Here is a 26,630-nt window from a genome sequence, read left to right on the forward strand (position 1 = left end):
TAGTCTGGTTCTAGGGAACTAGACTGTGTGGGGGCCTCCATGTTGGCTACAGGCCCAAGAAAAAGTTCCTTATACTGAATATGAGCCTAGCGCCAAAGGCACAAGGACTGACTCCAAGAGTGTCTTGGAAGGTAGTGCAAGGCTCCCGAGGCCCTGATGGAACCCCGAACCCGGACCTTACCTGGCATGTGGACATGCTAGTGGGGGTTTTTGTTAAGAGTCGTGACACCAACTCCCTCTCCTATTGTGTTAATTGTAACTAAACCAGCAGTCTTCAAGATTTCCATGGAGGAGTGAGGACGTGCCGCTCCTCGCTCCGTTTCAGGCCCACTTCAACAGCAAAGAAAGCAGAGAAACGGCATTGAAAACAGGGTGTAAAACACCTGGGCATGCTTTCCATTGCTCCCCCCAATAAAAGGAAGAGGGGTTTGATAGGTGTCCTCTCCACCGTGAAGTGAGCTCTGAGAGGAGGGAGGAGCTTGCTTCCATAAGACATCGATGCAGCAGCCCTGGAGGTGCTGGCGGGACTCGGTCGTGGCCGTGAGGAGTGGGTCGGAAGGTGTAGTATTGTCCTCGGCTGCAGGGGAGGAGGTTTGCGTGCTGCCTGCCCCCAACCCCCCCGGACATACAAACAAGAACATATGGGAGCCGACTCACTTGGATGGATGCAATAGTGGACCAGCCCCCCCCCCCGGATTTGAATCCTGGAAGAGGATGATGGCTTTTTGTTGAAGTAACAGGGGACCGCCTTGGGCGGCATGCCAGAGGACACGCCAGATGCGGAGCTATCAGTTGAAGCAATAATGGATCCGTGTAGCTCTGTGATACAGACGGGATCATCCGGGGGAGTGGCGCTGGACGTCCCGCAGGTCAGCATTACATACGAAAGAAGAGACAGATTTGTTTCCCCTCCTCCACCCCACCACCTGGTGTTATACGGGATTAGGGCTTTCGGGGGGGCATTGAATATTGGTGGTGGGGAAGTCCTCCTTTTCCTCCCCCCCCATATGCTTGAATACCCGGAGGAAGAAGTAAACACTGGGAGAAAATAAACCACTCCACAAAAGACTGAGCTGGGCACAAACAGGGAACACCCACATCCTGTCTCGCAAAAGGGGTGCCTTTGATGAAGATGGATAAGAGGTCCCGTGTAAGTCCATAAACTGGGCCTAGTGTTCCAGGGAAAACCAGCCCCCGCCCACATTACTGCGAGGTCAGACTGGAAGAGCGCTCCAAGGGGGTAGGAGCCCTCATTCAAAATGTCTTTGTATGTTTGTTGTGCCCCTTATATATGCACTTCAAGGCAGAAGAAGGGGAAAGCGTCAACACCAAGGATGGGCAGCTGGAAGAATATGTGACCTGCAGAATAATCTGTGGAGCGAAGACCAGATCACGGAGGAGGTAGAGGGGGACGAAGTACCCCTCCAGATGCTAAGAACCAAAGGGTAGCAGACCCCAGTCAGACAGGGAACGACTCAAGGCCAACGAGGAGGTCAATTGAAGCGGTGTGGGTGCCAACATAAGGAAGAGGGCTTAACGGGTGCTGTGCAACATCAGGTGAGCAGAGAGGAGCCATCAAATCTGTGCGAAATGGCGCTCAGCAAAGGAGGACTTAAAAGACTGCATCAGGGACCTGGAGGAGCGGATGATCTCTACGTTTCAAGAACAGCTCACAAGTGTGAAAGAGGAACTGAAAGGCACTCTGAAGGAGGTTAGGGAAGCAGTGAATGTGCTGGGGAGAAGAGTGGACGACACAGAACGGGACCATCAGAAATGTCAAATGAAGCAAGACAAAACTCTGAACTCTTGGTGCAGATTGCTACGGCTACTCATAATCTGGAATTGCAAGCAGAAGATTTAGAAAACAGGTCGCGTAGCTCTAACATTAGGGTCAAGGGTCTTACAGAAGCAACCCCGGACACCGACCTTAAATCCAGGATGCAACAATGCTTTGGTAGCCTGCTGACAGACACCCAGCCAGAGAACATCCAAAATGACTGAATCCAGAGTGGGTCCAAAACAGTCGGGCACGGGGCATAGGCCGAGAAATGTAGTGGTTGCCCTTGCACCATATGAAGTGAAAGAAGGAAATCTTCGGGCGGCAAGGGGAATAATGAACATATCGGTCAACGGATTGCAAATACAGCTGTTCCAGGGCCTTGCTGGGTCAACATTACAGAAGAGAAGGACGATGGGTCCAGTAACTAAGGTATTGACCGCTAAGAACATTCCGTATAAATGGGCATTTCCATTTGGACTACCTTTTTCTCTAAACAACAAAGAGCCACTACCTGTTCAGAAGGCCTCTCGATTCTACGTCTGGAAGAAGAGGAGGAGGAGGACTAGGAAACAAGGAGGATGCAAGAAACTGGTACCAGATAGGGATAATAGACCATGGCAATGGAGGACATCTGGGAGGGAGAGGCATGGGGGGGAGAATTAGGTGACCCCTCTCTAAAGTAAGACGGATGGCGGAATGAAGAGGAGGCATAATCTTTGACATAAGATGGGTGGGGGAGAGGACGGAGGGAAAGGAGATAGAGAGCAAGTAATGTAGGGGCGAGGAGGAGAGAATGAAGGGGAGGTCGAATTGTATTTCTCAAGTTAGAGGGCCTGGATGGGGCAGGGATAACCACCTGGGACCTTGAAGTTCACCTGAGTGATTAGTACACCCTCCCGATTGTGATAGCAATTGCCCGAGAGGCTCCAGCCGAGGCCTGTATATCCTGCCTAATATCATTCATCTCTTGGACCCGTTACTCCACGGCGAATTGTCGGACGCTCGCTGAACTTGTGTGGCACCCGCCGATAGAAATATCATGGCCGCGGGCGGTCTCTGTACCTCGGGCGAGTGGGGGTGCCGGCCGCGGCCTTGTTCGCGTGTCGGTATCGTGGGTGGAGGAGGGGCTGCTGCTCCGCGCTTCACCCCGGGCCCTCCTCGCCCCCCTTCCATTCCCTGCCGCCCGTGATCCTGAGATTGGAGCCGCATTGGGCTCTGGCGCCACTGAACTACTTGCAGCCGTGCTGGTGTGGGATCAGCCCCGGACCCTGGGACCCGTGACTGGCAGGCTCTGTCAGCGCTGCCACCTGCCTGGCCCTACGCCTGGATCTATCCAGACCTACCCTGCGGGACTGAGTGGAGAGCGGCGCCAGGCCCTCAGCTCACCCCTGGATCCGGTGCTGGGTTAAGAGATGCGGTGCTCCTGGCTGCCCGCCATTGTCCAACCTGAACAGCTTGGCGTTTGCTGCCCTGAATTGACGGCGGGGGCTGGCTGGCACCACTCGGACCTGGGTGCTGTTCGGTGCTGGCGGGGACCCGGAGGTCGAGGTGAGACGCGCCTCCATTTTTTATTATTATTAAGACATTTTCTTTTTTTTTTTCTTTTTGTTTTTGTTTCCTGCTGCCCATTCTCTGTGCTTTTCATCCCAAGCTGCCGGCCTTGCTCTGCTGCTTGGCCCCCGCCCCTGGGATGGCATTATTGTGCTTCGGACGCGATGGCGCCTCTGATCATCTGCCTACACGCCGCCTTAGATCAGGTACACCCTAAGGGGCTCCCCCGCTTCACATATTGCTCCGGTGAGCTGCACCCCCCCCCCAGGCTGACATTGTTGTGTGACCAAAGCAAAGTCCCCTGGACCAGGGGACGCGGGGCATCAGTATACAGTTGAGCGGCTTCCTCTCTGTTGGCACCAGGCATCATCGTGGGTGATCCTAGACAGCACTCCGGCTCTATATCACGGCGGCACACGTCTCCTCCTTGAGGCCACACTGGCTCCTGTTTCACTTCTTATGGTGATGTAATCTCCGCCCACCGTTCAATTCGGAGGGCAGTGTGGAGAGGAGGGCTCCCTCGGCTGTCCACTGTTCCTGACAACGACAATAACCTACTCTAGGCAGCTGAGGGCCAGGTCATCCAGTAATTGCACCCGCCTGGCAGATCGGCTCCTCGCTCAATGCTTGCTGCATTCGCGCCTGATCCTCGCTGCAGAGGGAACAGTGTACTGAACCTAGACTGCCCGGGCTGTGCGAGGGGGCGACCCTGCCTTTTGGGACACAGACAGATCCCTTCTGCATCAGTTAACTGCATAGACTGCGGGGGACTAGACCTCATCCTCCGTACTGGCCTGCTGCTGGCCTCGTCTCCTCCGATCCGTCCCTGCTATGGGAAACCACAAAAAGCAGGCCAAGATGGAGCAATTTGCCCACACAGACCAACCTTCCAGATCATCATCCCCCTCCTCGAGTCAACCTCCATCTCAACTTGATGTCACTGTCCTAAACCAGACTTTACTCGCTTTAAAGACCAGTACTGATGACCTGGGTGCAAAAATAGACTCCGTAACCTGTAAGGTAGACATCTCAGCCATACAGATTGATAAATTGTGCGGGCATATGACAGAAGCGGAGCAGCGTATTGGAGAGGGTGAAGACAATGTTTCTACCCTGCAGCGTGAGGTGGCAGATCTGCAGCAGGCTATTAAAAAGATCACGGCTAAGAATGAGGACTTGGAGGGGCGCTACAGACGGAACAATGTACGCATACTTGGGGTGCCGGAATCCACAACGATCGACAATATGGAGAGGTTTACTGAGACACTCCTCACTAAAATACTGGACCGCCCTCCACTTACACCGAAGTTCATGGTGGAGCAAGTACATCGCTCTCCAGCTGCGAAGCCCCCCCCCACCCAAGTGCACCGGAGCGCCCAATCATTGCTAGAATTTTTAATTACCGGGATCGCGACATAATCCTGCGCACTGCCAGGGAGAAGGGAGAATGGGGCTCCTCCGTGATCCGTCTGTTCCCAGAATTCAGTCCTGCGGTTCAGGGTCAACGTAAAACATTTCAGTCAGTTAAATCCACACTCAGACGAAAGGGGATCAAGTACGCAATGCTTTACCCTGCTAGAGTTTGTGTTCAGCACAATGGATCTGCAATTTTCTTCACATCCCCCGAGGCTGCTGAGCGCTTTTCCTCAGGCCTTCCGAACCCTGAGAGTCCCTCGGGACACTCTCCTTCCCACTTCAACGGTGCCAATCAGATAAGTTGAAATGGCGATCGCTGACCCGTGGAATCGAGTCCTAGAGCCATTTCCTTTGTCCAAGGCCTTTTGGAGCGCACAGGCCGCCTACAGCGCTCCACCTTCACCAGCAGTCAATGCAGTTTGATTGTTTCATATGGGGGTTGTTTGGGGTTTGGGCGGGGTTGGGTTGCCGGTAGGTTTCTGTTTCTGGCGTGGGTGGGTTTGAGGGGCGGGAGAGCCAAAGTTTTGGCAGGGTTGTTCTTTGTTTCTGGTTGCCTCGGCCCTCAATGGGACTTTTGATCACCCACTCAGACACAATGGGCCAGTAACTGTTGCACTACTGAAGCACTGTATCATGGCGTCCCCCCAGCTGTTGTGTCTGCACATATGACGGGTGGTGGTGGGCAGAAGTCTCTCTCAGTCTTGTCTTGGAACATTAGGGGGTTTACCAACTCCAAGAAGTCCTGTTTGATTGCAAATGTTTGCACTAATCACGGGGTTAATACACTCTGTCTTCAAGAAACGCATCTTCCTAAGGGAGCCCCTCTTCCTAGGCTTGCCGGCTGGGGTGTTGACAGGTACAAATCGTCCTGCACATCCCATTCCAGAGGGGTGGCCATTTACATCCATAGCTCCTTGCAGTTTAGGCTACATGAGCAACTTAAAGATGGCGAAGGTAGATTTGTGAGGTTGGCGGGAGAGTTACATGGTATTAAGTTGCTGCTCATCAATGTGTACGCGCCGAACACGGACTCCCCAGAGTTCTTCCACCAGTGCGCAGCGCACATCCATAAGTTCCCAAGTTACGAAATAATATGGTCTGGCAATTTTAACTTAGCCCTCACGCTGGAAATGGATAGATTTGGGAAAAGCTAAACTTCCCTCCCTCAAGCGGCTACAGCTTGGGCTGCCATCTCCCAGTACCACAACCTGCATGATGCATGGCAATCCCTGCACCCCGACTCCAGAGAGTACACTCAATTCTGGAGTACATGGTAGTTGCTCTAGAATTGATTATGTTAGGGTCACTCCCCAGCTCCTCAGGAATACCGCTCTGGCCTCTATCCTTCCTTGCACCCTCTCTGACCATTCCCCCATCCTAGTTGGCATCACAGTCCTTACAGACCCCCCCGGGTCATTTAAGGTGGAGATTTAGGGCTTGCGCTTTAGAAGATGTGGCCTTCCAGTTAGAGATAGGGCAGGATATTCAAACGTTCTTTCAATTTAATGCAGACTCAGTCCCAGATCAGGGCATAGTCTGAGAGGCATTTAAGGTTTATCTGCGTGGTTGTTGTATTTCCAGGGAGGGCGGGGTGCTTAAGGCTGTAAGGAGATCTATGCGAGTCCTTGAAGACCAGATTAGGGAAAAGGAGAATTTGCAGGGTGAAGCTGATACCCCTGAGCTTCCTTAAGGTGGAATTACTGCACCTGGCTGCTAGCGAGGAGAGATATCTTGGGGACCCTATCCTGGCCCAGATATACGGAGAAGGGGATCACCCGAGTAAGACCCTAGCATGGGCCATTTGGAAGGAACGTCAGCCCACCGTGGTGCCCGAGGTCGTGGGGCGTGATGGAAGTTTGATTAGAGACCTACAAGAGATCAATACAGAATTCCGCGAGTATTATAGTCAGTTATATATGTCTCGCCCGCACCCTTGGCATGATGTGCTGACCAGGTATCTAGACGAGGTGGCACTGGGTTGGCTGGATCCGGAACAGGGCACCTTGCTTAATGATCCTATCACGGAAGAAGAAATCCGCAAAGCCATTAAATCTCTTCCCAACGGTAAGGCCCCCGGGCCAGATGGCATAACAGCGGAATTCTATAAAGCGTACGTGGACTTAGTGCTTCCCCTTTTACTGAAAAGGTACAACAGCGCTTTCTCGTGTGGGTCTCTCCCAGAATCCACTACATCTGCCTGTGCTCCTAAAGCCCGGGCGTGACCCCCGAAATATGTCCTCATATCGATCATTGTCACTTATTAACACAGACAATAAAATCCTTTCAAAAATTCTCACTGACGATATCCTACCTCACATGCCAGCCTTGGTCCTTCCAGACCAAGCTGGTTTTATCCATAGTCGTTCCACCCAATTTAACCTGAGGCAATTATTCACCTTAATGCACAATGTTAACCCAGAGGTCCCAATAGCCGTAGCGGCGCTTGACACAGGGAATGCCTTTGACTCCATCGAGTGGCCCTTCCTCTTCGAAGTCCTTCGCTGGTCCAGGTTCGGATTGATGTTCATAGAGTGGGTTAAAATATTGTATACCACACCTAGGGCGGCAATATGCACCAAAGGCACTGTTTCGGAATACATCTACCCTACTCGGGGGACTCGCCAAGGGTGCCCTTTCTCACCTGTCCTGTTTGCTCTTGCCATGGAGCCACTGGCGTGTTACATCCGGGAACCGCATGCGCACAGGGGTGTAGTGGTGCGCACACATCGAGCAGTGATATCCTTGTATGCCGACGATATCCTCTTGTTTGTTAAGCATCCTCGGCAAAACTTAAATCCTCTGACCCAAGAGGTGGTTAGGTTTGGTGAATTGTCAGGTCTCAGGATCAATTGAACTAAGTTAGAAGTCCTCCCCCTGATACCCTCTGTGCAGCAGCTTGATGTGGGAGACGGTTTTCGCTGGTGCCCGCAGGGGATACGCTATCTAGGAGTGAGGGTTTCCACCACGCCAGATGCCCTTTACAGGGAGAATTACATATAAATCGTAGAGGAATTGGAACAGAGGGTGGAGGCCTGGATATTCCTTCCTATATCCCAGGCGGCTCGCATTGCTTTGTCCAAGATGGTTATCCTCCCTAAACTACTCTATATCTTTAATAACGTCCAGCTATGGCCCCGATACGCTTTTGGGCTCATGTTAGGAAACTGATGACAAAGTTAGTCTGGGCCGGTAAGCAGCCCAGAGTAGTGTACGATCCTCTTGCCCGGCCATATGACCAGGGTGGCTTGGAATGCAGCAACATGTTCTTATATTACCTCTCAGCACAGGCACAATACATTGCCGGTTGGAGCTCCCAGAGTCCCGATACCCCACACAACCACTTAGCAGCAGCAATCACTTTCCCCAACGCACTTCTGGGGCTACTATGGGGCAATAGGGGCCCGTCCCGAGGGGGGGAGATCCAACCTCTGGCAGTGACATGTAAAGCCTGGGACAGAATCTGCCATTTGCTCGGGTCCACTCCCCGATACCTGCCCTGTTTCCCAATTTACAATATAGTTGAGGTACCATTAACACCTGAAAAATCCTTTAAGGAATTGTATTCGGGGTTGGGGGTGCAGACTCTCTATGCCTTAGTCCATAATGACCAGATGGCGTCCTGGGAGGAACTTAAGTCCAGAGGAGTGCATAACTCAGTTACTTTATTACTTTAGGCTTCGGGGTCCACTTAAAGATATGTGGCCGGACTTTCCACGAGCTCCTTCCCCTCATCCGGCCCTGAGCCTTATTATTCACCCGCAATCATCTGGTAAACTGGTGTCTACTATATACAAACTGATCAGGGGAGGGAGGGCGTGCGGTAATCGTAGGCAAGAACGTGTATGGCACTCCACCCTTGGAGCACCTCTGTGTGAAACCCAATGGAGGGCAATCAGCAGACAAACTCGCTATATATCCCTGAACTGACATTATAGACTGCTTCAGTTCAAATTCATTCATCAGGCATACTACTCCCCCGCCGACCTTAATAGGTTCTTCCCTGGGAAATCTGCATGTAAGAGGTGTGGGTACACAGATGCAGACTTTTTCCATGTCGCTTGGTCTTGTCACCACATTAGGCCCTACTGGTCTAACATAGAGGCGGCAATGAGTGCGATGCTACCCTCGCCGCGTACTTACTCCCCGGAGTTTTGGTTGTTGGCTCTGATAGAAGATGGCACCCGTTTGGAAAAGAAACTGTTAAGTTTGGCCTCTGTGTGGCGAGGTATCTTATAGCTAGATTCTGGGGAAGATCTAATCCGCCCACCGTTACTAAATGGCTGGAAATCATGAACACCACTGAGCGAAGAGAGACTTGATACATCTCTGCACTTCCTCCTTCTGGCCGCCCTCTTGACTACTGCCCCCCCGCCCCCGAGACAATACATGGCAGATATGTCCTCAAGGGCGCAATCTCCTGCCTCCTCCCCGGTCTATGCTCAATAATACAAGCCTGTGGATGGCTGACCGGCCATCTCGGACTCTGAGGGGGGCTGGAGTGAACATTTTCTTCTCTTGCTGTGCACTATTGACTGTCTGGAGCTGTTAGTTCATGCTTGCCACTGGTGTTTTATGTCCGGGCTGGGAGGGTGGGTGGGAGAACCTGTGGGCTGGAGGTAACCTTTCTGTTGTTGTTTGTTTGTTATTCGAATATCCAATTAAGAAGTTTTAAAAAAATGTGGGGCCGGGTCTCTAGAATTTTAGGGACAATTCATAGGATACTGGACCTAGACCGGGGGGTTGGGTGGGACGGTTTTGGGAGGGGAGGGTAAAGTACACGGGAATGGGGGGAGTTGACCTGCAGACATGGAGAAGAGGACAAGAGAAAGACATGGATACCAGGGATCTACGGTTTATCATGGCAGTACTTTATATTCAGAAGGAATGGCGATTAGAATTCTTACACATAATATAAGGGACCTAAACACCCCAGTCAAGCAAAGAAAGGTGGAATCACAGAGTAGAAGAGAGCAGGTAGATGTTATGTTACATGAGACGCATATTCAGCGATCAGATAAACCCGTTGTTCGCTTTAGAAATTTCTCGCAACTGTACGAAGCTAATCCAAATGGGAAAATGTCTGGTGTCTTAATAGGTATTAGAGATTCCCACGGGGCCAAGTTGATACGTACACAATTAGATCCGCTAGGTAGATACATTCTTCTTCAGGTATTGCTAGGACACAAGATGGTGACCCTGGGAACAGTATATGCTCCTAACTCCGGGCACATACGAGAGGTAATGGGGAAACTATTGGAATTTGCAGCAGAAGCGCTTATTTTAGCAGGGGATTTTAACCTGGCCTGGGACCGGGGAAAGACAGGAGTGGGGGGACAAACACCCATCGAAAGGGGCCGTCTGAGGCTTTGAAAGAATGTTTCGCAAACATGGCCCTATGAGACCTATGGAGAACAAAGAATGAGAGGAGAAGGGTTACACCTGATTTTCCCATGTGTACAAGACATTTTCCAGAATCGATTATGTATGGCGGACGCCAGGTGTGCTTGGGGCTTTGAAGGAAATGAAAGTAGATCCGATCTCTCTATCAGATCATGCCCTTATTAGGTTGAAAATAAGATGTTGGGGACAAGGTAGTGGGCTATGAGCCTGGACGCCTCCAAGGGAGGTACTTTATGACGAGCCGTCAGTGGAAAGGTTATGAGGGAAAATGGAGGACTACTTTGAATTAAATACCACACAGGAGGTCACATTGGAGAACCTCTGGGATACCTTTAAGGTAGTGATATGGGGGGAAATTATAGCAATTAAAACTCAGAGGAGCCGGATGCGGGATAGAATGAAGGAGTTGGAAACTCAACTGTTAGCAGCCTAGAAGCAGCTGGCAGAGAAAAAGACATGGTGGGCTATATGATAATAAAAATAAAAATTAGGAGTCTAGAATGACTGCAAACAGGAAGAGCAGAGAAATATGTGCTCAGTCTTAGGCAACACTACTATATTAAAGCTAAAAGAGCAGATAGACTTTTGGCTAGGCAATTGAGTGAGAAGGTTCACATTGAATCAATCGGTTCAGGGCATAAAGCAAACAGACAGTACCATATCTACAGAAACGGGTAAGATACTATAACCATTTACAGCATTTTATAGTGAATTATAAACATCAGAACAGCCAGATCAGACAGCAATCAAAGTATTTCTCGACCGGCAAATAATGCCGAAACTGCTGCATGCAGATAGAGAGAGGGTGGACAAAGGCATAGTAGAGGAGGAAGTGGAATCCATGATCAAAGCACTCCCAAGTAATAAGGCACTGGGACCTGACGGATTCTCGGCTGCCTTTTATAAAACATTCAGGAAAAAAAAAAATGTACTACCATCCTTACACGGTTATTTAATTAGTTTTACACGGTTATTTAATTAGTTTAGACGGCGAGAGGGAATTACACCTTCAATGGCGGAGGCGAAAGTAATCGTGCTTGGGAAGCCCAATAAAGATTTAACACTATGTGGCTCATGCTAACATCTTTATAGGAATTATGGCAGCGAGATTGAAGGTTTTTCTCTGCCACCTGATAGAACTAGATCAATCAGGTTTTATAATGAGACATCAGACATGGGACAACACAAAGAGAATAATATATTAATAGAAAAACCAGCAATTCAACAGATCCCAGCAGTGTTAGTGTCCCTGGATGCTGAAAAAGATTTTGACTGCGTGGAATGGCCCCTTCTATTCACTGCAATGAAGCATATGGGGTTTGGTCCTAATTTCATACAAATGGTAAGAACTCATTGTAACAATCCTATGATGCGCCTACTCATTAACTCCCATCTATCCAGGAGTATACGAATTGAAATAGGCACCAGGCAGGCTTGTCCATTGTTCCCCTGCTTTACAAAATTTATTTAGAACCATTCTAACCTCCATTCATCATAATGGACGGACGGATACACAATATGCCCTTTGGAGGAGAGGAACACAAGACTGCAGTTTACGGGGATGACATGCAGATGTCCCTAATAGAACCTGAGAGTCTGATACTGGCATTACTGAAGAGACATTGAGAAACTGTCGGGCCTCAAAATACATATGTCAAAATCTGAATTATTGGGATAGGCAATTAAAAGCAATGCAAACATACTCCACCCCTTTAAAACTGCAAAAAAAGGTATAGTATATTTAGGGGTAAAATTGACGGCCCTTCCGATCTCAGTTCCCCAGATCTTTTTCAAAATGGCAATTAAACTGATATAAAAATTTATATGGCAGAATAAACACCTCAGAATCTCTCTAGATACCCTGATGGCATTGAGACGCAATGGACTACCAAATTTCCACAAATACTATGAGGCTGTGCAATTACTTGTAATCAGGGAATGGTTTCATATTAAAGGTATGTGTACCACGCACCGTCACCACCAGCATGGTCCCCATTGAGCTTGAGTGCATTTATTGGGTCAGTGCGAGTTCCCGTGTGCTGCTGATCCAGGTTATGTGTTTGTCTGTTGTTGCCGTCTGGTGAAGTATATGCAGATTGTTGTGTGGAGAACTGGTTATGTGGGTTTCTGTATGAGAAGTGTATGGGGAAAGTTGAGGTTTCATAGTTCTTTGCTCCATATCTATGGCTATTTTATGAGCTTGGTGTTTTAGTTTTAACGCCTAGTTGACAGGTATTGGGCGGGTAGGGGTTTTCCTCTGTGCTATTTTAATGGTTTTTTGTATCTGGCTGAATTGCCGGGATACCCCACCCTGGTTTTGGTGTTGTTTAGGTTAGATGATTCTGGCCCCTTCCTGCCCATTCCTGTGTGGGTCATCCTTACCTACCTATGTTTCCTCTGTGGACTAGCGGTATGTGGTAATGGTATCCTCCCCTGCCCTCCGGTTAGGGAAGATTAAGTTAGGGATGACGGATTCTCTCTGTGATTCTTGTTTCCCGCTGCATATATGCTTCTTACTCGTTTCCTTCTGCTTCTGGAGCAAAGAGCCTCGTTTTCAGTAGTTCTCTGAGTTGAAGATGATCCCTTGTGATATGTATGTTTTTGGTGGCTCATTCCAGGTTATTTGTGCCAGGTGAGAGAAGGATCATCCTCCAAATGTTCTTTTGTTGTATGGTTTTGGTTCTAGGCGGATGTCGTTGCTTGATCCGAGTGGTCTTGTTGGGTGGTAGATGTTTATTTTCTCATTTAGGAATTCTGCTCCTTGGCCGTGGATTGCTCTGTGTATTATGCACATTGATTTGAACTTTATTTACTGCTTTATTGATAGCCAGTGATTTACCGGGAATCAAAACAAAACATGGGCTAGAATGGATAGAGCAGCGCCAGGGACTCCCCTAGAAGGGCTACTGTGGCTACAGGAAAAGGAGAGACCTTTGTCTGCAAGACTCTGTATGGTACTAAAGACCACCTGTGATGTATGCGATTACTTGCTAGGTAAGGTGTGCCTATCTCCATTTACTCCCCTCTTTCAGAACCCACAATTCCATCCCGGGATGGAGCTGGGGAAGTTTAAACGATGGCGTGAGAATGGATGTAGTAAGCTGGGTTATATGGTTTGGGAGAAAGAGATAGCGACATTTGAGGAATGTTAAGCAGCCAAGTTGGCCTAAGAGGTTGATAGATTCAAATACAATCCATTACGACATTGGTTGATGCAACCCAAAATAAGACCGGCAGCAAAGAGGCAGCTAACCCTATTCGAAACCTTTATAACTACACAATCTAGAAATAAACAGCTAGTGTCAAAGTAATACTCGCTACTACAGGAGTCAGAGCCTTAACGGTTCTGGGCATATCACACCAGATGAGAGAGTGCCTTATGGGAGGACATTCTGATAGAGCATTGGGAAGCTTTATGGAAAAATATCCCAAAATTAACAAGATCGATCCAAGATCCAAACCTGGTATAGGATCAGGATGCAACGGCACTACATACCGGAAAAACTACATAAAATCTATAATACCAAGTCCCAACACTGCTGTGGGGGATGTTCTGGAAGGGGAGATTGGAGACACATTTGGTGGAACTGGCCAAAGATTCAAGGGTTTTTGGGGGGATATTAGGGGTCAGATTTGGCAGATGTTGCCGGGCATGCATATTCTCAATACCAGATTCCGAACACTGCTCAAAAACGCAAAGGATGGCTATGATGGTGCTACTGATATCCGCTTGGGAGGTGTTAGCCATAAAATAGAAAGTGGCAAATCCCCTACGATAGCAGACTGGCTCCATAAACTGTGGGAGATATTGGCATTAGAATGACTTGCATATAGGATACTGGGAGAAGCAAATACATTCAGGGAAGACTGGGGAGAAATTCTGGACTATCTTGGAGGAGACTTTATGCAACAATGGTGTCTAGAAAACATAAGAATTCTGAACATAATGTAAAATGGAAGAACACCTCGAATCAGCTAGTTATTTGGGAAATATGCATACTGCAGGTAGGGATGGGGTAGGGGCAGGGGGGGTGAAATGGTACAGATTGATTGAATGCTGTTAGCGTGCCTGTGTACTTTTACTTTGACGAAAACTCAATAAAATTAAATTTTAAGAAAACAGCAATCTTCCAAGAGTCAATGTCCCAGGAAGACATAGATCCTGCAAAAGGAATCTAGAACTAAGTCCATGCCTCACTGAGAGGAATTATTTCTAAAAATGGGCGAAGCAAACCATCAAAGTGTTTCTCAATTAATCAATTCTACAAAGAGAAAACATTCTCACCCCCTGTTCAAATAGACTGCAAAAGCAGACAGATAACATTTACACAAATCAATTGTCATCCTAGCTCTGACCACATGACATGTAAGATAGGACACAGTCTATGGATGGAGTCAAGGGGTTAACATTGTCTCTAGAGCCCAATGGGGGTGCATCCATTTGGTTTAGTACTTTTTCCTGGTTGAATCCTTCCTGGCCACACACAACCTGAATATTGGTCCTGGAAATCCTCTGGGGAGCATGAAGTAACCTCTCAGGTACGCAGTTCTCAAGCTGAGCACTGGTAGAGGGAGGGAGTGGATCAACTATTTCTCTTGAGACCGAAGGTCTTTCCTCATGGGAAGAGGCAGGATAACTGTTGAACAACAGTAGAAGATCAGAGTAGCAAAGCTGGTTCGGAGCAATCAAAATCATAGATGAATTCACACAGTGGCTGATCTTCTAAAGTACTTTGGGTTCTGTTAACGCAGTGGCTGACACTTTGGGTTCTGTTTGTAAAAAAAAGCAAGCCATTCTGAGGGTGACGTGGTGGCAGGAAAATGCCATAAACTGTTATTAGTCAGGCTTCAGTCATGTCAGGACGTGGAATGGAACTCAGTATCTTCCTCCGTATTGATCACTCCCTGAACATGTACAGCCACTGGAAAGACTTTGTTCTCAATTCACATGGTGAGAATAGTGACGACAATGCCACCAGAAACAGAAGTTAATAAAACGGGTATGAGCATGCCAAGGCTATGATGTAGGTGTGATTCTTAGCAGTACAAATCGTGGCGTAGCAGCAAGTCATGCCTGTTTACACGCCACAACAATTGGCAACAAGGAGGAATGTCCCCTCAGTGCTCCAGTTCCCATTGCTTCATTTCAAAGGGAAAATGAGGGATGCAATGGGACTACCCCCTGACCGGCCCTGCAACTTTGCCACCATCGACCATGCTGTGTAAGTGTGATCTTCCAGCCCTGCTCCCAGCAGCTCTCTCACTAGCAGAGCAGAGTCAGTTGTCTTGCAGAGCTGCAACTGGCAGAGGTACATTGGGCGGGACTCCACCATAAAATAACATTCACAGGATTTCGAAACACCCACAGAGGGCGAGAGAAGACATTTTATGAATGTTGCATTATGAATGAAAACTAGTCTACTGCAAGCAATCTCACGAAAGGAGGAAACTTGAGGGCCTACTCACTATCAAAGCCTACACTTGCACAACCACGGATAACTCCAGAAGACATGAGGAACCCAAAACACACACTGGAATCAGACTCGCAATCGAAGTCAGTGTTAGCATCCTAAATGGGTCCCGCTGCCTTGCCATTCTTTCCCAGGCTAGGATGGAGCTTTGGCCACCATAGGCCCATGATTGTCCCTATGATTAGAAGGGTTTTAACCATACCTACATGGTACCAGCGAAGAGGATAACAATGTTAAGAAATCATTACTGGTGTACTTTACAGGAGATGCCATCCATTGCCTGTTCAAAATGCTACCATAATACCTATACCATGTATTTGAGCCCACTTGTCAATGTGCACGAATTAAAGTGAGACAAGCTTTCCGAAGTCCCATGAAATCCATGCATGCATGCATTCCATGCTTGCCTAAGCAACCTGGCATTGATATGTGCCCTGGGCACCAAGATGAAGAGATTTTATTATGCAGATCATGCAAGGGTGCTCATTGTACAAACTCCACAAATAAAAATTGAGGGAAGCAGGCATCACATTAATGCACATTTTGTAACTGACCAGAACACATGAGTTAATAAAGTCTCGTGTTGAACATATTGCCAAGGCTCGAAAGACTGTCCATATTGAGCAAGTCAATACAGCAAGGGTTTGGTTCGTGGGGAAGAAACTACAGATGAGGGTTGGGAGCGGGCCCCCAAACACATAAGAAGCTGGCAATATGCTTCTTTTCTAGAAGGAGTGACCAATGCTGAAAGACTGCCCTGCAACAGGCCACCCCTGTAACTGCTGTAGTAAACTTAACCACTTGAGCAGTGTTTCTAGATTGCTACTTCGTAGCTCTGGAGGGCAACGATAAGCACAGTGACAAACATGCCACCCAAGCATGGACACAGTAACAACAGATACAGCATCACCCTCCTGCAACAACCCAAGTAGAGAAGAAGAAGCAGAATATGGTCTTCTTTATATCAACCACGTTCAGCGAATTAGCCACAAAATGAATACAGCCATGATGTAAGGTGTTGATAGGACAAACTGCCCTTCCAATCGTAATTGAGACAGGTGCGTCCATTCATGTCATGTAAGAACCACACTTCTTGAAACACCATCCATTGGTGCCATTAACAAGCTATCCAGTTATACACATATGAAAGCAGAAAACCTCTACCAGTCAAAGGAGTGATATTAGCTTGTGAACAACAACAAGTCTTTCCTTGGGGTGAAAGGCCATCTGTAGTCAAGTGCCTGGAATCTTCCTGAGGAATTAGATCCCCTGTACTGGAGACAGGTTGGAATTTGGTTTATTGAAAATCCAAGACTGAACAGAGGTTTGTATGGCTTTTGAACATGCCCCAAAAAGAGAGCTCTGGAAGGCGTTCTGGTTAGACAATTGTCCAGGCAGTGGTAACAAAGAATTTCCTGAAGCATGAGTTGAGCTGCAGCTACAACCAGAATCTTTGTGGATGCACTTGGTCCATCACTCAGATCAAAGGGAAGAAATAAATACTCAAAATGCTGACCACCTATTCTGAATCTCAGGAACTTCCAATGTTGCGAGTCACCACAATGTCTGGATTCTTCACCATATGGAAAGTTTCCTGCAGGAGGAAAACATTTAGAAATAACACTTCTAGAATGTGTTGTATTCCATTTGTTTGTTTTAAGGACTGTGGAGTACAGAGAATAAAACCCCTGACTTCTTTGCTGTTCAGGATTTTTCTCGATTTCATTGAGAGACAACCATTTTCCATCTCAAGGAGGAGTTCTCGACACTATCTGATGCCACAGACACAAAGTATGTGTAACCCCTGTAGGCCTCAATGTAGGCCTCAATGGGTACTCCCGCTTTTACACTGCTTAAGACCCAACTGTCCAACTGGCTTAAAAAAGGTGTTTAGAATTACTGGGCAATTGGGTGAACACATCCGGCTAGTGTCAGACAGAAGTCTTGGAAGTCTCTGCTGTAGAAACAAGTTTTATCTTTGGACAAACCTTTCATGTTTGCATCCTCATTGCCATTCGACCATGCATATTGCCTTGCCTTGGCTGGTATCCACGAAGTTGTGGGATGCATGAGCGGTCTAAGAAAAATACTTTCCATGTGAGGCAATAAAGGATAAACCCAGAGGTGGTCTGTCTTGTGCTGCTGAAGCAAAGCTAGGGTGAAGACCTTATCAGTCTTTGGTGCAAAAGGGGTTTTCCCCATTATAAGGAGGATCCAAAACATTTTCTTGGACATATTAGGCTTTAAGTTTGATGCCTTGAGGTAAGCACAACTCCACATAAAACGCTATGAATTACATGGCTAGCTGCGTTCATCAATTCTCTGTTAATAGAGATCTGCTGTAAAGATAACTCTGTGACCAGATTGAAAAGAATGGAACTTTGTTTGCTTCTTCGGGTGTTAAAAATTCACAGAATGTGTCCAGCTCATCCTGGGTAAGCGTGTAGAAGCTGGAAAAAAAGGAAGGCGTTTTACCTGGGTCAACGCAATACCAGTGTTTGAGTTTTGTTCCTAGCACATCCCATGCTTTACTGTCCTGGTCTAGAGAATTAAAAACCTGGGATGCAGGAACGTTGCTTTCGACAAGGGCTGCTTTAACCACTGCGGATTCAACATAAAGATGCCTCTGGACTACTCCAAGGTCTACTCTGAAAAAATTGTATTTATCATCCAGTGTTCATGAAAGAAGTGAATTGTATTCCCAAGGGACAGTCACAATCTCCTAGACAGATAGCAAAGCAGGCACAAACATTAAAGATTATTTAGTTTGATTTTTTATTTAAAAGGCCCATGCCTGTGGGTTGTATGGGAAGGGATGAGCCTAATTCTTCAGCCATTACGCCCCTAAAAGTGTCTATTTAGAGAAAGAGCTTAAGTGGCCTATATATATAATGAAGCCTCTTAGGAGGAACCAGCGGTAATTTGCCAGAGGCAGAGTCAGATGCAGGACAGGCGGATTACATCTCACAAACCGGAAGAATCCTTGTAATGGTGTCAGTACATTTATCACGGTCTTTCAGTATCAGCATAGAAGCACTATGTTAACACTATTTAAGGGGAAAACTAACCCTAGATAGCAGTGGTATACAGCCTATCTAACAGAGATAGACAGCATTCAAAACACTAATTTACAAAAAGCAGCTATTGTGCAATCTGTTACTCCACAAGTCTAAAACAATTTAAAACACTATGCTTCAGCCTGGCCCATTGCTGAAGAAAGGCTTGCCAATAAAAAAAAAGGTACATTAAGGTGAGTGCTGCAAACTCTTTTTTATTCTGCTCCTAACTAAATATGTATGCCAGCATCAAAAAATATATGGTTCAAATAGGGCATCCCAACCTCGATATAACTTATGGACAAGTGGATGATTAATAAATGATGCCTACTGAGAGTGATCTAGGCCTGGGGAACCCTACCCCTAAGCTCATCGGCCAACAACTGCAGGAAGATTTCTAAAGACAAAACAATTCTCTTCTTCACCCAAGGAACAAGGAAAGAATATGTGTCAGTAGGTCAGGTTCAACAGCATATGTCCAGGCTGAAGAATGTCAAGAATCAGGCAGAGATTGTTTTGGTAGCAAAGAAACAGGCAACTGTTGGGTGTTAGAAATCCATGGCCTAGAACAATAAATGTGTCTTAAATATATTGTCTACTGTTAAAGGACGGAGGGAGAGAGTTGCTGGAAATTCAGGCATTAAAGGGGTCGCCATAAAGAATCTACATCCTCATCAGGAATCACAATACCTTAATCCTCAGGACACCCTCAATCAGCTAAAGCGGATACATCACCCTGCACCAAGCCCAGTACCAAGGTAGAGGAAGCATCAACTGTGGGAAGGCAGTTCCTGGACTCTGCTTGCCTGCAAGAGTCCCTTTTTCAAGGAAACAGACCCTTTTACCAGAGAATGCCATGCTTGGGCATCATGCTTTCTCTTCTTGCTTTTATGGTGCATATATGAAACATGGGCAGCAGAAACTCTTACCCGTGGTAAACAAGGACTTTAAGACACCAGAGCCTCGGGTAACCAAGCACCAGGATTGTGAAGGGAAAAACGATCAACCTTTAAAGAATAGAGCTTTGACACTAGCTGTGACATATTTAGGAGCTAAACCACACGGCAGACAAGACCTGTACAGGGGTGAACCTAGGCCGTAACATCCCCTTTGGTACCGAAATAAACATGTCCGTAAAGAAAAGGGGATTCTGAAGCATTTGTGGTGGATCACACCACGCACATTGGTAGGCCTACCAAGTAGCTCTGTTTCCACAGATCAGGGATCAAAGATCCCTAAATGGTCCTCAAAGCCTATGAATAAGGGATGCCAGTGTCCGCTTGTTATCGACAGAACCTCCAGCGACTAGCACTGAGCCCAGTATGGAAGCCAATTTACAAAGATCTGAAGCAAGAAGGTTGAGGGTCAAATCTGCCCTTCAGTTCTAGTTCCATTCATTTTACCTCATTATTTTGGTGAAGAATCCTAAGTGACTGTGGTGTGATTCACACACAGAATAAACAAAACTGCACCAGCCATGTGATGCAGGCTTTGGGGGGGTTTGCAGCCGAGGGTGCGAGTAGCAGGTACAAGCGGTCAAGTCAGCAACATGCTGCATATGACCCTCTTGGTAAAGGGAGGAAATGGATCGACACCAAAGTTAATCAATATGTTTTTATTTGACAAATCAAAAAAGGTGTGTGAGGCAAAAGCCCCATACACCTTTAAGAAAAAGTGTGGTAAACAAGAGAAAAGATAAGAACACACCAATATTAATTATAAGTTAGGACATGAAGAGAGGCTCCTCAACTTGAATGCTAAGCAGAAAAAAAGGAACTGCTGGTTGGGCCACTAGGAGCGGATATATAGAAGAGTGCGGTACTGGGGCAATTGAAGGGAGGCTGTTGTACAAGGGATCTAACATTATACATTCTAGAACCCACGAATGCATCATCTAAAATTATTTGTTTCTACCCGGTTTGCTGCAGGAGCAGGTCGGTTACATAGAATATTGGGATACCCAAGTGGATGAAGTGAGGCTTATGTACCACACATTCTAAAATTCGAAATTCTATGGATAAAGAATTTAACCTGCTGCAGACCTGTAGGTTTCCCAACACGTTGGGAAAGAGGGAGAGCATCGGGACATAAGAGTGATAGAAATGTCTCGGTAGGTTAGCTCAGGGGCAACACGCTTGCCTTGGAAGCAAGACGAAGCGGAGAAACACATTTCGATCCCCGGGTACGCGCTTAGAAACCTCTGGGTATTAAGCACGTTAAAAATAACCAATTACAATTACATTAGCCAATAATGTGAGACATCTACCAATAATCCACAAAAGCTAAAACAGCTTGCTCTGTGGACTGCGCAGGTTGTCAATCCTGTTTTAGCCCTTTGATTCATAGCAGAGGTCACTTTGCAGGCCACCCCAGATATATATTTATCCTTCATTTGGCCATCATTGTGAGGTGCCGCTGCCTCTCTAATCACAGACAGTGTTTATTATTTCTTCCCAGTCTTTAGTATGCATGCATTTTTTAAGACATTACTTTCATTCATTGTTTAATTGCTAGATACCAGTTAATTGCCACATTATGGTTTTCCCAATTGTCACAATGCCTATCAGTTTTGATTGTGCCCTGGAACCACCTCATTCCCAGCGCACACCATCACAAGTTTGCGTTATGTTCAGTTAGCAGGTAATTGCCATTGTAACATAGCACCTAGTTACCATAACATTTTCATTTTCATAATGTACATGAGACAGATACCTTCAATATCATTGTTAAATTCCATCAAACAAAGTTAGAACATCATTGTCTGTTTCCACCAGGTTTAGTTTGTATACAGGTTTCACATTTCACAGTGCTCAATTGCCAGATAATTGCCAGGTACCATTATGGCCATTTAACACATCATTAACCTTAAAACAATATTAAAATGAAGTTATTAGAAGCACACTCATTCTATGAGAGTGATTGAGTTATTTATGAGGATGATGTGGTGATAGTTATTTAATGGTATTTAATGGTAATTATTCTATGCATGAAAAATCTGGAGCATGCAGTGTTCTCAGATTCCCTGCTAATCACAAGGCACAGAATAAGAACGGAGTACATTATTTACATGTAGGGATATACTGAGGTTGCAGGGCACATATTGTCATCACTTACTTTCCTGTTCTTCTGGATGGTCCCTCTCATATTCTACACCATCAATATACTGTACAACAGCATTCTTGTAGAATCGTTGCGCCAGGTCTTTTGGGGTTTCTCCCTGGTGATTTATGGCCCTTACAGTGTGAGTTATACTAGGGCCTTTGCTTACCAGGAACTTCAAACAAGGTAGATGGCCCTCCATTGCAGCCAAATGAGCTGCAAGAGAAAATAATGACTTTCTATTAAAGATGTATCATACTATTTAAATGCAGTGTACTTTGCATTATATGACCAATTATCACGACTTTTACAATTGATTTTTTCATAAAAAATATTTGTGTAGCATGCACCTCACCAAACAATGGCTTAAAATGGGAAAACTTCAAATTCGAGGTATTAGCGTAAAAGCTGTGATCCAAGAAAATGTCAAGAAGAGACCCTTCTGCCTAATAATTTGTATTGGCATAATTCTGGCATACAGTATTTTTCATCAAGCTACATTACTGCCCGGCTTGTCAAAAAAACACTTACCTGTGGTTGGCTGGATTCCAAGCCTTACCTGATGGTAATCCCAATCACGCAACGGCGGGCAGCTCGCTCCCATCTCGGACGGCATTTTGTCCCGCAATGGCTGCCATGAAAGGGAGAAGGGACTACATTTTTGTTTCCTTTTTTTTCTACTTCCTTCAATGGACGCCATGGAAAAGGAGAAGGGACTACGCGTAGCCCCTTCTCCCTTCCATGGCGGCCATTTTCTTTGTTTACAATGGCTGCCACAGAAAGAAAAAATGGACTACGTTTTCTGTCCGCAGTGGGCATTTGTGTTACTTTTTTTTCGCAGCCGGGAAAAAAAACATTAGTACCCCGGTCTAACGGGCCAGGGTACTAATGGCAATAAGCCCCGAGACGGCGGGCCATTACCGTCTACGATAATGCCCCAGGGGCCTTTGTTAAGGTGCTCGCTACGCTTGGGCCTGTAACTGTTGGCCCCGGGGGCATTACCTTAGGTAGTAATTGGCCGCCGTCTCAGGGCTTTATTGCCACAGTAAAGCTCATTTAGCAGTATTATTTTAGGCCTTTAAGCTAAGGACCTGTTGTGCTCTGGAGCAACCCTCACACATTGACCTGCAATATGTTTAAAGGAGACAGTGGCACCCAGAGACACAAGTCCTTGATAACTTGAGTGCATTAATCACTCCAATCTACCCCACTACCGTAACCTAAATGTAACCTAAACATAATTAGTTCACTGCCTCTGCTCCCATATATATTGTCCCTCTTACATTGTTTTGGGGATTGTTATGGAAATTGGAGACCAAGATCACCCGGAAAGTATCCTTTGTAGCAAGTACTGAACAGTCTTCAGGTTCAGGAATGGAAGAAAGGTTAACATGGTTATCTGTATGGACTTTCTATTTTTTTGTGAAGTGGCTGACTAAAACATTGAACAAAAGTACGACTTCTAGACTGTTGGGACTACTAGATACAGGATACATTCTGGCATTTGCATAGCATGAACCTAAGGTGATGATGGAGAAACCAGGCTCATGTATCAATTTCCAGTGATGACAAAGGCATCTTTAATCATTGTCTCGCAAGCCAAAAAAAAACATCCCACACCTAATGGGAGCTGACCGCTGCAACCGGATCCGCCCTCCAGACATCTTACCTATATAGCTCACTGGTCAGCTGACATAACCGAAAAGTAAGAACTTTCTAGAACAATCAGTCGCCCATCCTGCACACTCATCCCACCTTCGACCAAATACAATGCACTCATTCATTACTTTGCAGAACCTCTATAGTATATACGTCTGGTTACCACATCAGATGGGTGTTGAGCATCCAACCCCATGATGACTTCCATTTGCGTACATGCAGTCCCATTGTTCAATATAGTTTTGGCAATTTTAGGCCATCACAGGAGTGCCTTTGACTTTAACACAGGCTCTTGCTGACAAGCCCCTCTACGTTCATCACAGATCGCCTGCTCAATTAGGTCAGTGGAGGAAGAAGTGGGGCAAAGTCAAAAGAAGCGGCGAATATCTAAACGTTTGCTATAAGAAGACAAAAAAACAAAGGGGTTGGGCTGTGATCTAATACGAACTTTATAGTATCACAACAACCCGAACTTGAAAAACTAAATACAGTATCAACAAGCCCTGACATGAGTCATGTATTTAGTCATAGCTCATTAAAAATTCCGTTGCTTTGAGCACTGTGAAAAAATCTGAATTGATTTTGATGATTAACACACAAATGTCAGTAATTGTTTTTTGTCATGTTTCAATGTACAGTTTATCAGACCTTTGTATATTAGATCTTGTGGTCGAACTTTTTAATACAGATGTAATTGTTTATATGTTTTCACTAGGTCTATTTTTCTAGTATAAAATTGGTTTTGATTCAAGTCCTGTGCCCCAACTGGTGTAATATAATTATGTTACACCAGGCCCTAGAACCATGTCAACAACTGCTTAGCACTATCAGGGAGAGGTAGCTTTTGACTCAGCTTTGTTCCTTTGATATTGTCAAACCCTCATGAGTCAGGCCCCCCCGTTACCAAAAAAGAGGGTACCACAGCCTTTCTGTCTTTTGACTGTGATCTAATAAGGGCATGGCCCCTTTGTTTAGTTTATGTAGATTGTCCATTTGTAATTCATTTTACTATATTGTTCGTTAATTTATTACCTGCCTTTTAACGTCACAGTGGCAAGCAATTGAGACATGAAAAGGATGAGGTAGTGGGGACCAAAGGGAGGAGGTTAAGGGAAGGAGTAGAAGGGGGAGGTGAATTTGCAATCCATGGCTCCACAATCAACATTCAAGCAGGTATTTAATCAGCAAATGCCAGCATGACTTTCTGTGACGTAGTGGATAGTTGTGGACAAAGATGGATGCCAAAACCATAGGGTCCCTCTGAAGGAATTATTACAAAGTACCAAAGTAAATAGTAATTAGTACCCGGTGAGAGGTGTGTGGGGGCCTCCCAGCCAATGGGGAGGCTCAGAACGTGGGCGTTACCAGATGGTAATCTGCCTCCCTGAGTCTCTTCAGGGCTGGCGGCCACCATCTCCCCTCGCCGGGTAAAGAGGTAAGTCTTTCCTGACCCCAGATCCATAGAATTCCCTTCCCGCCCTCCCACCCCCACTTATCTTCTTTTCTGTCCATTTCGGGAGCGGACACGCTGGGAACACTTCTGTCACCAGTGCGTCTGCTCCCAATCTGCGACAGGCCATCATGGAAAGTTAGAAGGGACTACATGTAGTCTCTTCTCTCTTTCATTGGTGGCCATTTTGTTTTTTTACTTTTTTCAATTATTTGCAATGGCCGCTACGGAAAGGGAAAATGGACTTAAGGAAGGCCCCGGGGCATTAGCTGAAGTGGTAATGCCCCCCCGCTCAGGTCTTATTGCTTAAATGGTAGCCTCCAAAGCAAATGAAACCTAGAGAATACAGCACTAATGTCAGGACGATCTTCTCTTGGTGAGATTTTTCCACCAGGCTGGGTGCCAGGCTCATCTCTGGCATCAAGGATTAGGTTTTCCGAGTTCTAGGGTGGTTGTTGTACCACCCCCATTTCTGATTTTGTGGGTGTGCAGGGTACCTGAGCACTCTTCTCTCAAAGTTCCCAAGAAGGTTGCAGCACCTCCCTCTTCTTTAACTTGGTCTCTGGGAAAATGGAGGGGTCCATCACTCATTGGCTCTTCCTTGCGACCAGGCTCCCCAAGTGGGTGGGCCCTTCAGAAGGCTTGGCAGGGTGATCTAGAGTGCGATTCCAGTAGAGGGTGCCCAAAGCATTCCTTTCTTTCCTGTTCAATTCTCTGAACTGTCGCTACTCTCCCTGGCACCAACTAATTCCTCTGCCTACTTTCTGAGCCTGCCTTCAATCGACCTGGCCCACTGGAACCTCCTCTCCTGGCTCTGTAATTACTGGTCTTCGTGACCCTTTTTTCCTAGAGCTTCCTTAATATCGCCACTGTATCACTTTCCATGGTGCTGATCACTGCCTCAACATCACCCTCCTGACTAGCACAACCTGCTCCTAATTTTATTCCTGCCTCCTGACTTTTCCCAAATCCAACTCCAACAACCTAATCCTGTTTTTCTCCTCCTCCTGGCCCCAATGGCCTCCACTCCAACATAGGGGTTGGGTCACAGTCCAACCTCGTTCATTGACCAACCACAATCCACTGCAATACATCTCCATCCTTATGGACTTTGGTATGGTCAGTCCCTTGGCCGTTTCTTTTTCTTCTGATGTTATCACCCCCTCCTTCAGTGTATTCTCAGCTTCTGCCTTCCTACCAATACGTCTTACCACCTCCTTCATTTCACCTCATGCCAACACCTATTTCTTCTATTCCAATGTTACCCCCAGCCTCCCTTCCAGTCCAGTCCTGGCTCACCACCTCTTACTGATCCAGTCATTACTGGTGTTCTTTCCAATTTCCTCTCAATCCTCCAACTTCCTCACAAACCACTTCTGGTTCTCTCGCCTCCTCACAACCTAGCCCTTCAGTTTTCACCACCTTATCTTGCTCTCCTCTGCCACCACTTCTCTGTCACACCTACCTTCTCCAGGTATTCTTTCTAATACCAGTGTCAAGTCTCCACCTAACACAAGCATCCTGACATTCACGCAGTCAGAATGGGCTGACTGGCTTATATAGGGCTGTAACGCCATCCCATGTGCAGATCTAGACTTCAGTGTCTGCACCCCTGTAGTGTGGGCAGGTTTGTGTTGTGACGGGGTAATGTGCCCATTGTCATGTGACCCGAGAGGGAACCGGCCTAAATGTATGTTAAACCTGGCCAGCATTTTGGATTTCAGGTCTCTGCATGGTGAGCTAGGGAC

General features: G+C 46.6%; 1 protein-coding gene across 2 annotated transcripts in view; it reads right to left on the reverse strand.

The window, feature by feature from the left end:
* Window positions 1-26,630, reverse strand: part of ANKRD42 (ankyrin repeat domain 42) — a 617,667-nt gene that overhangs the window by 399,744 nt on the left and 191,293 nt on the right. For both annotated transcript variants that reach the window (XM_069639864.1, XM_069639863.1), the window contains one exon: window positions 21,789-21,989. In XM_069639864.1, the coding sequence (XP_069495965.1) occupies window positions 21,789-21,989 (201 nt within the window). The remainder of the gene's footprint in view (window positions 1-21,788; window positions 21,990-26,630) is intronic.

The sequence above is a fragment of the Ambystoma mexicanum genome, chromosome 7q (genome assembly GCF_040938575.1).
Source record: "Ambystoma mexicanum isolate Mex_15411 chromosome 7q, UKY_AmexF1_1, whole genome shotgun sequence".
In the NCBI taxonomy this organism is placed as follows: Eukaryota; Metazoa; Chordata; class Amphibia; order Caudata; family Ambystomatidae; genus Ambystoma; species Ambystoma mexicanum.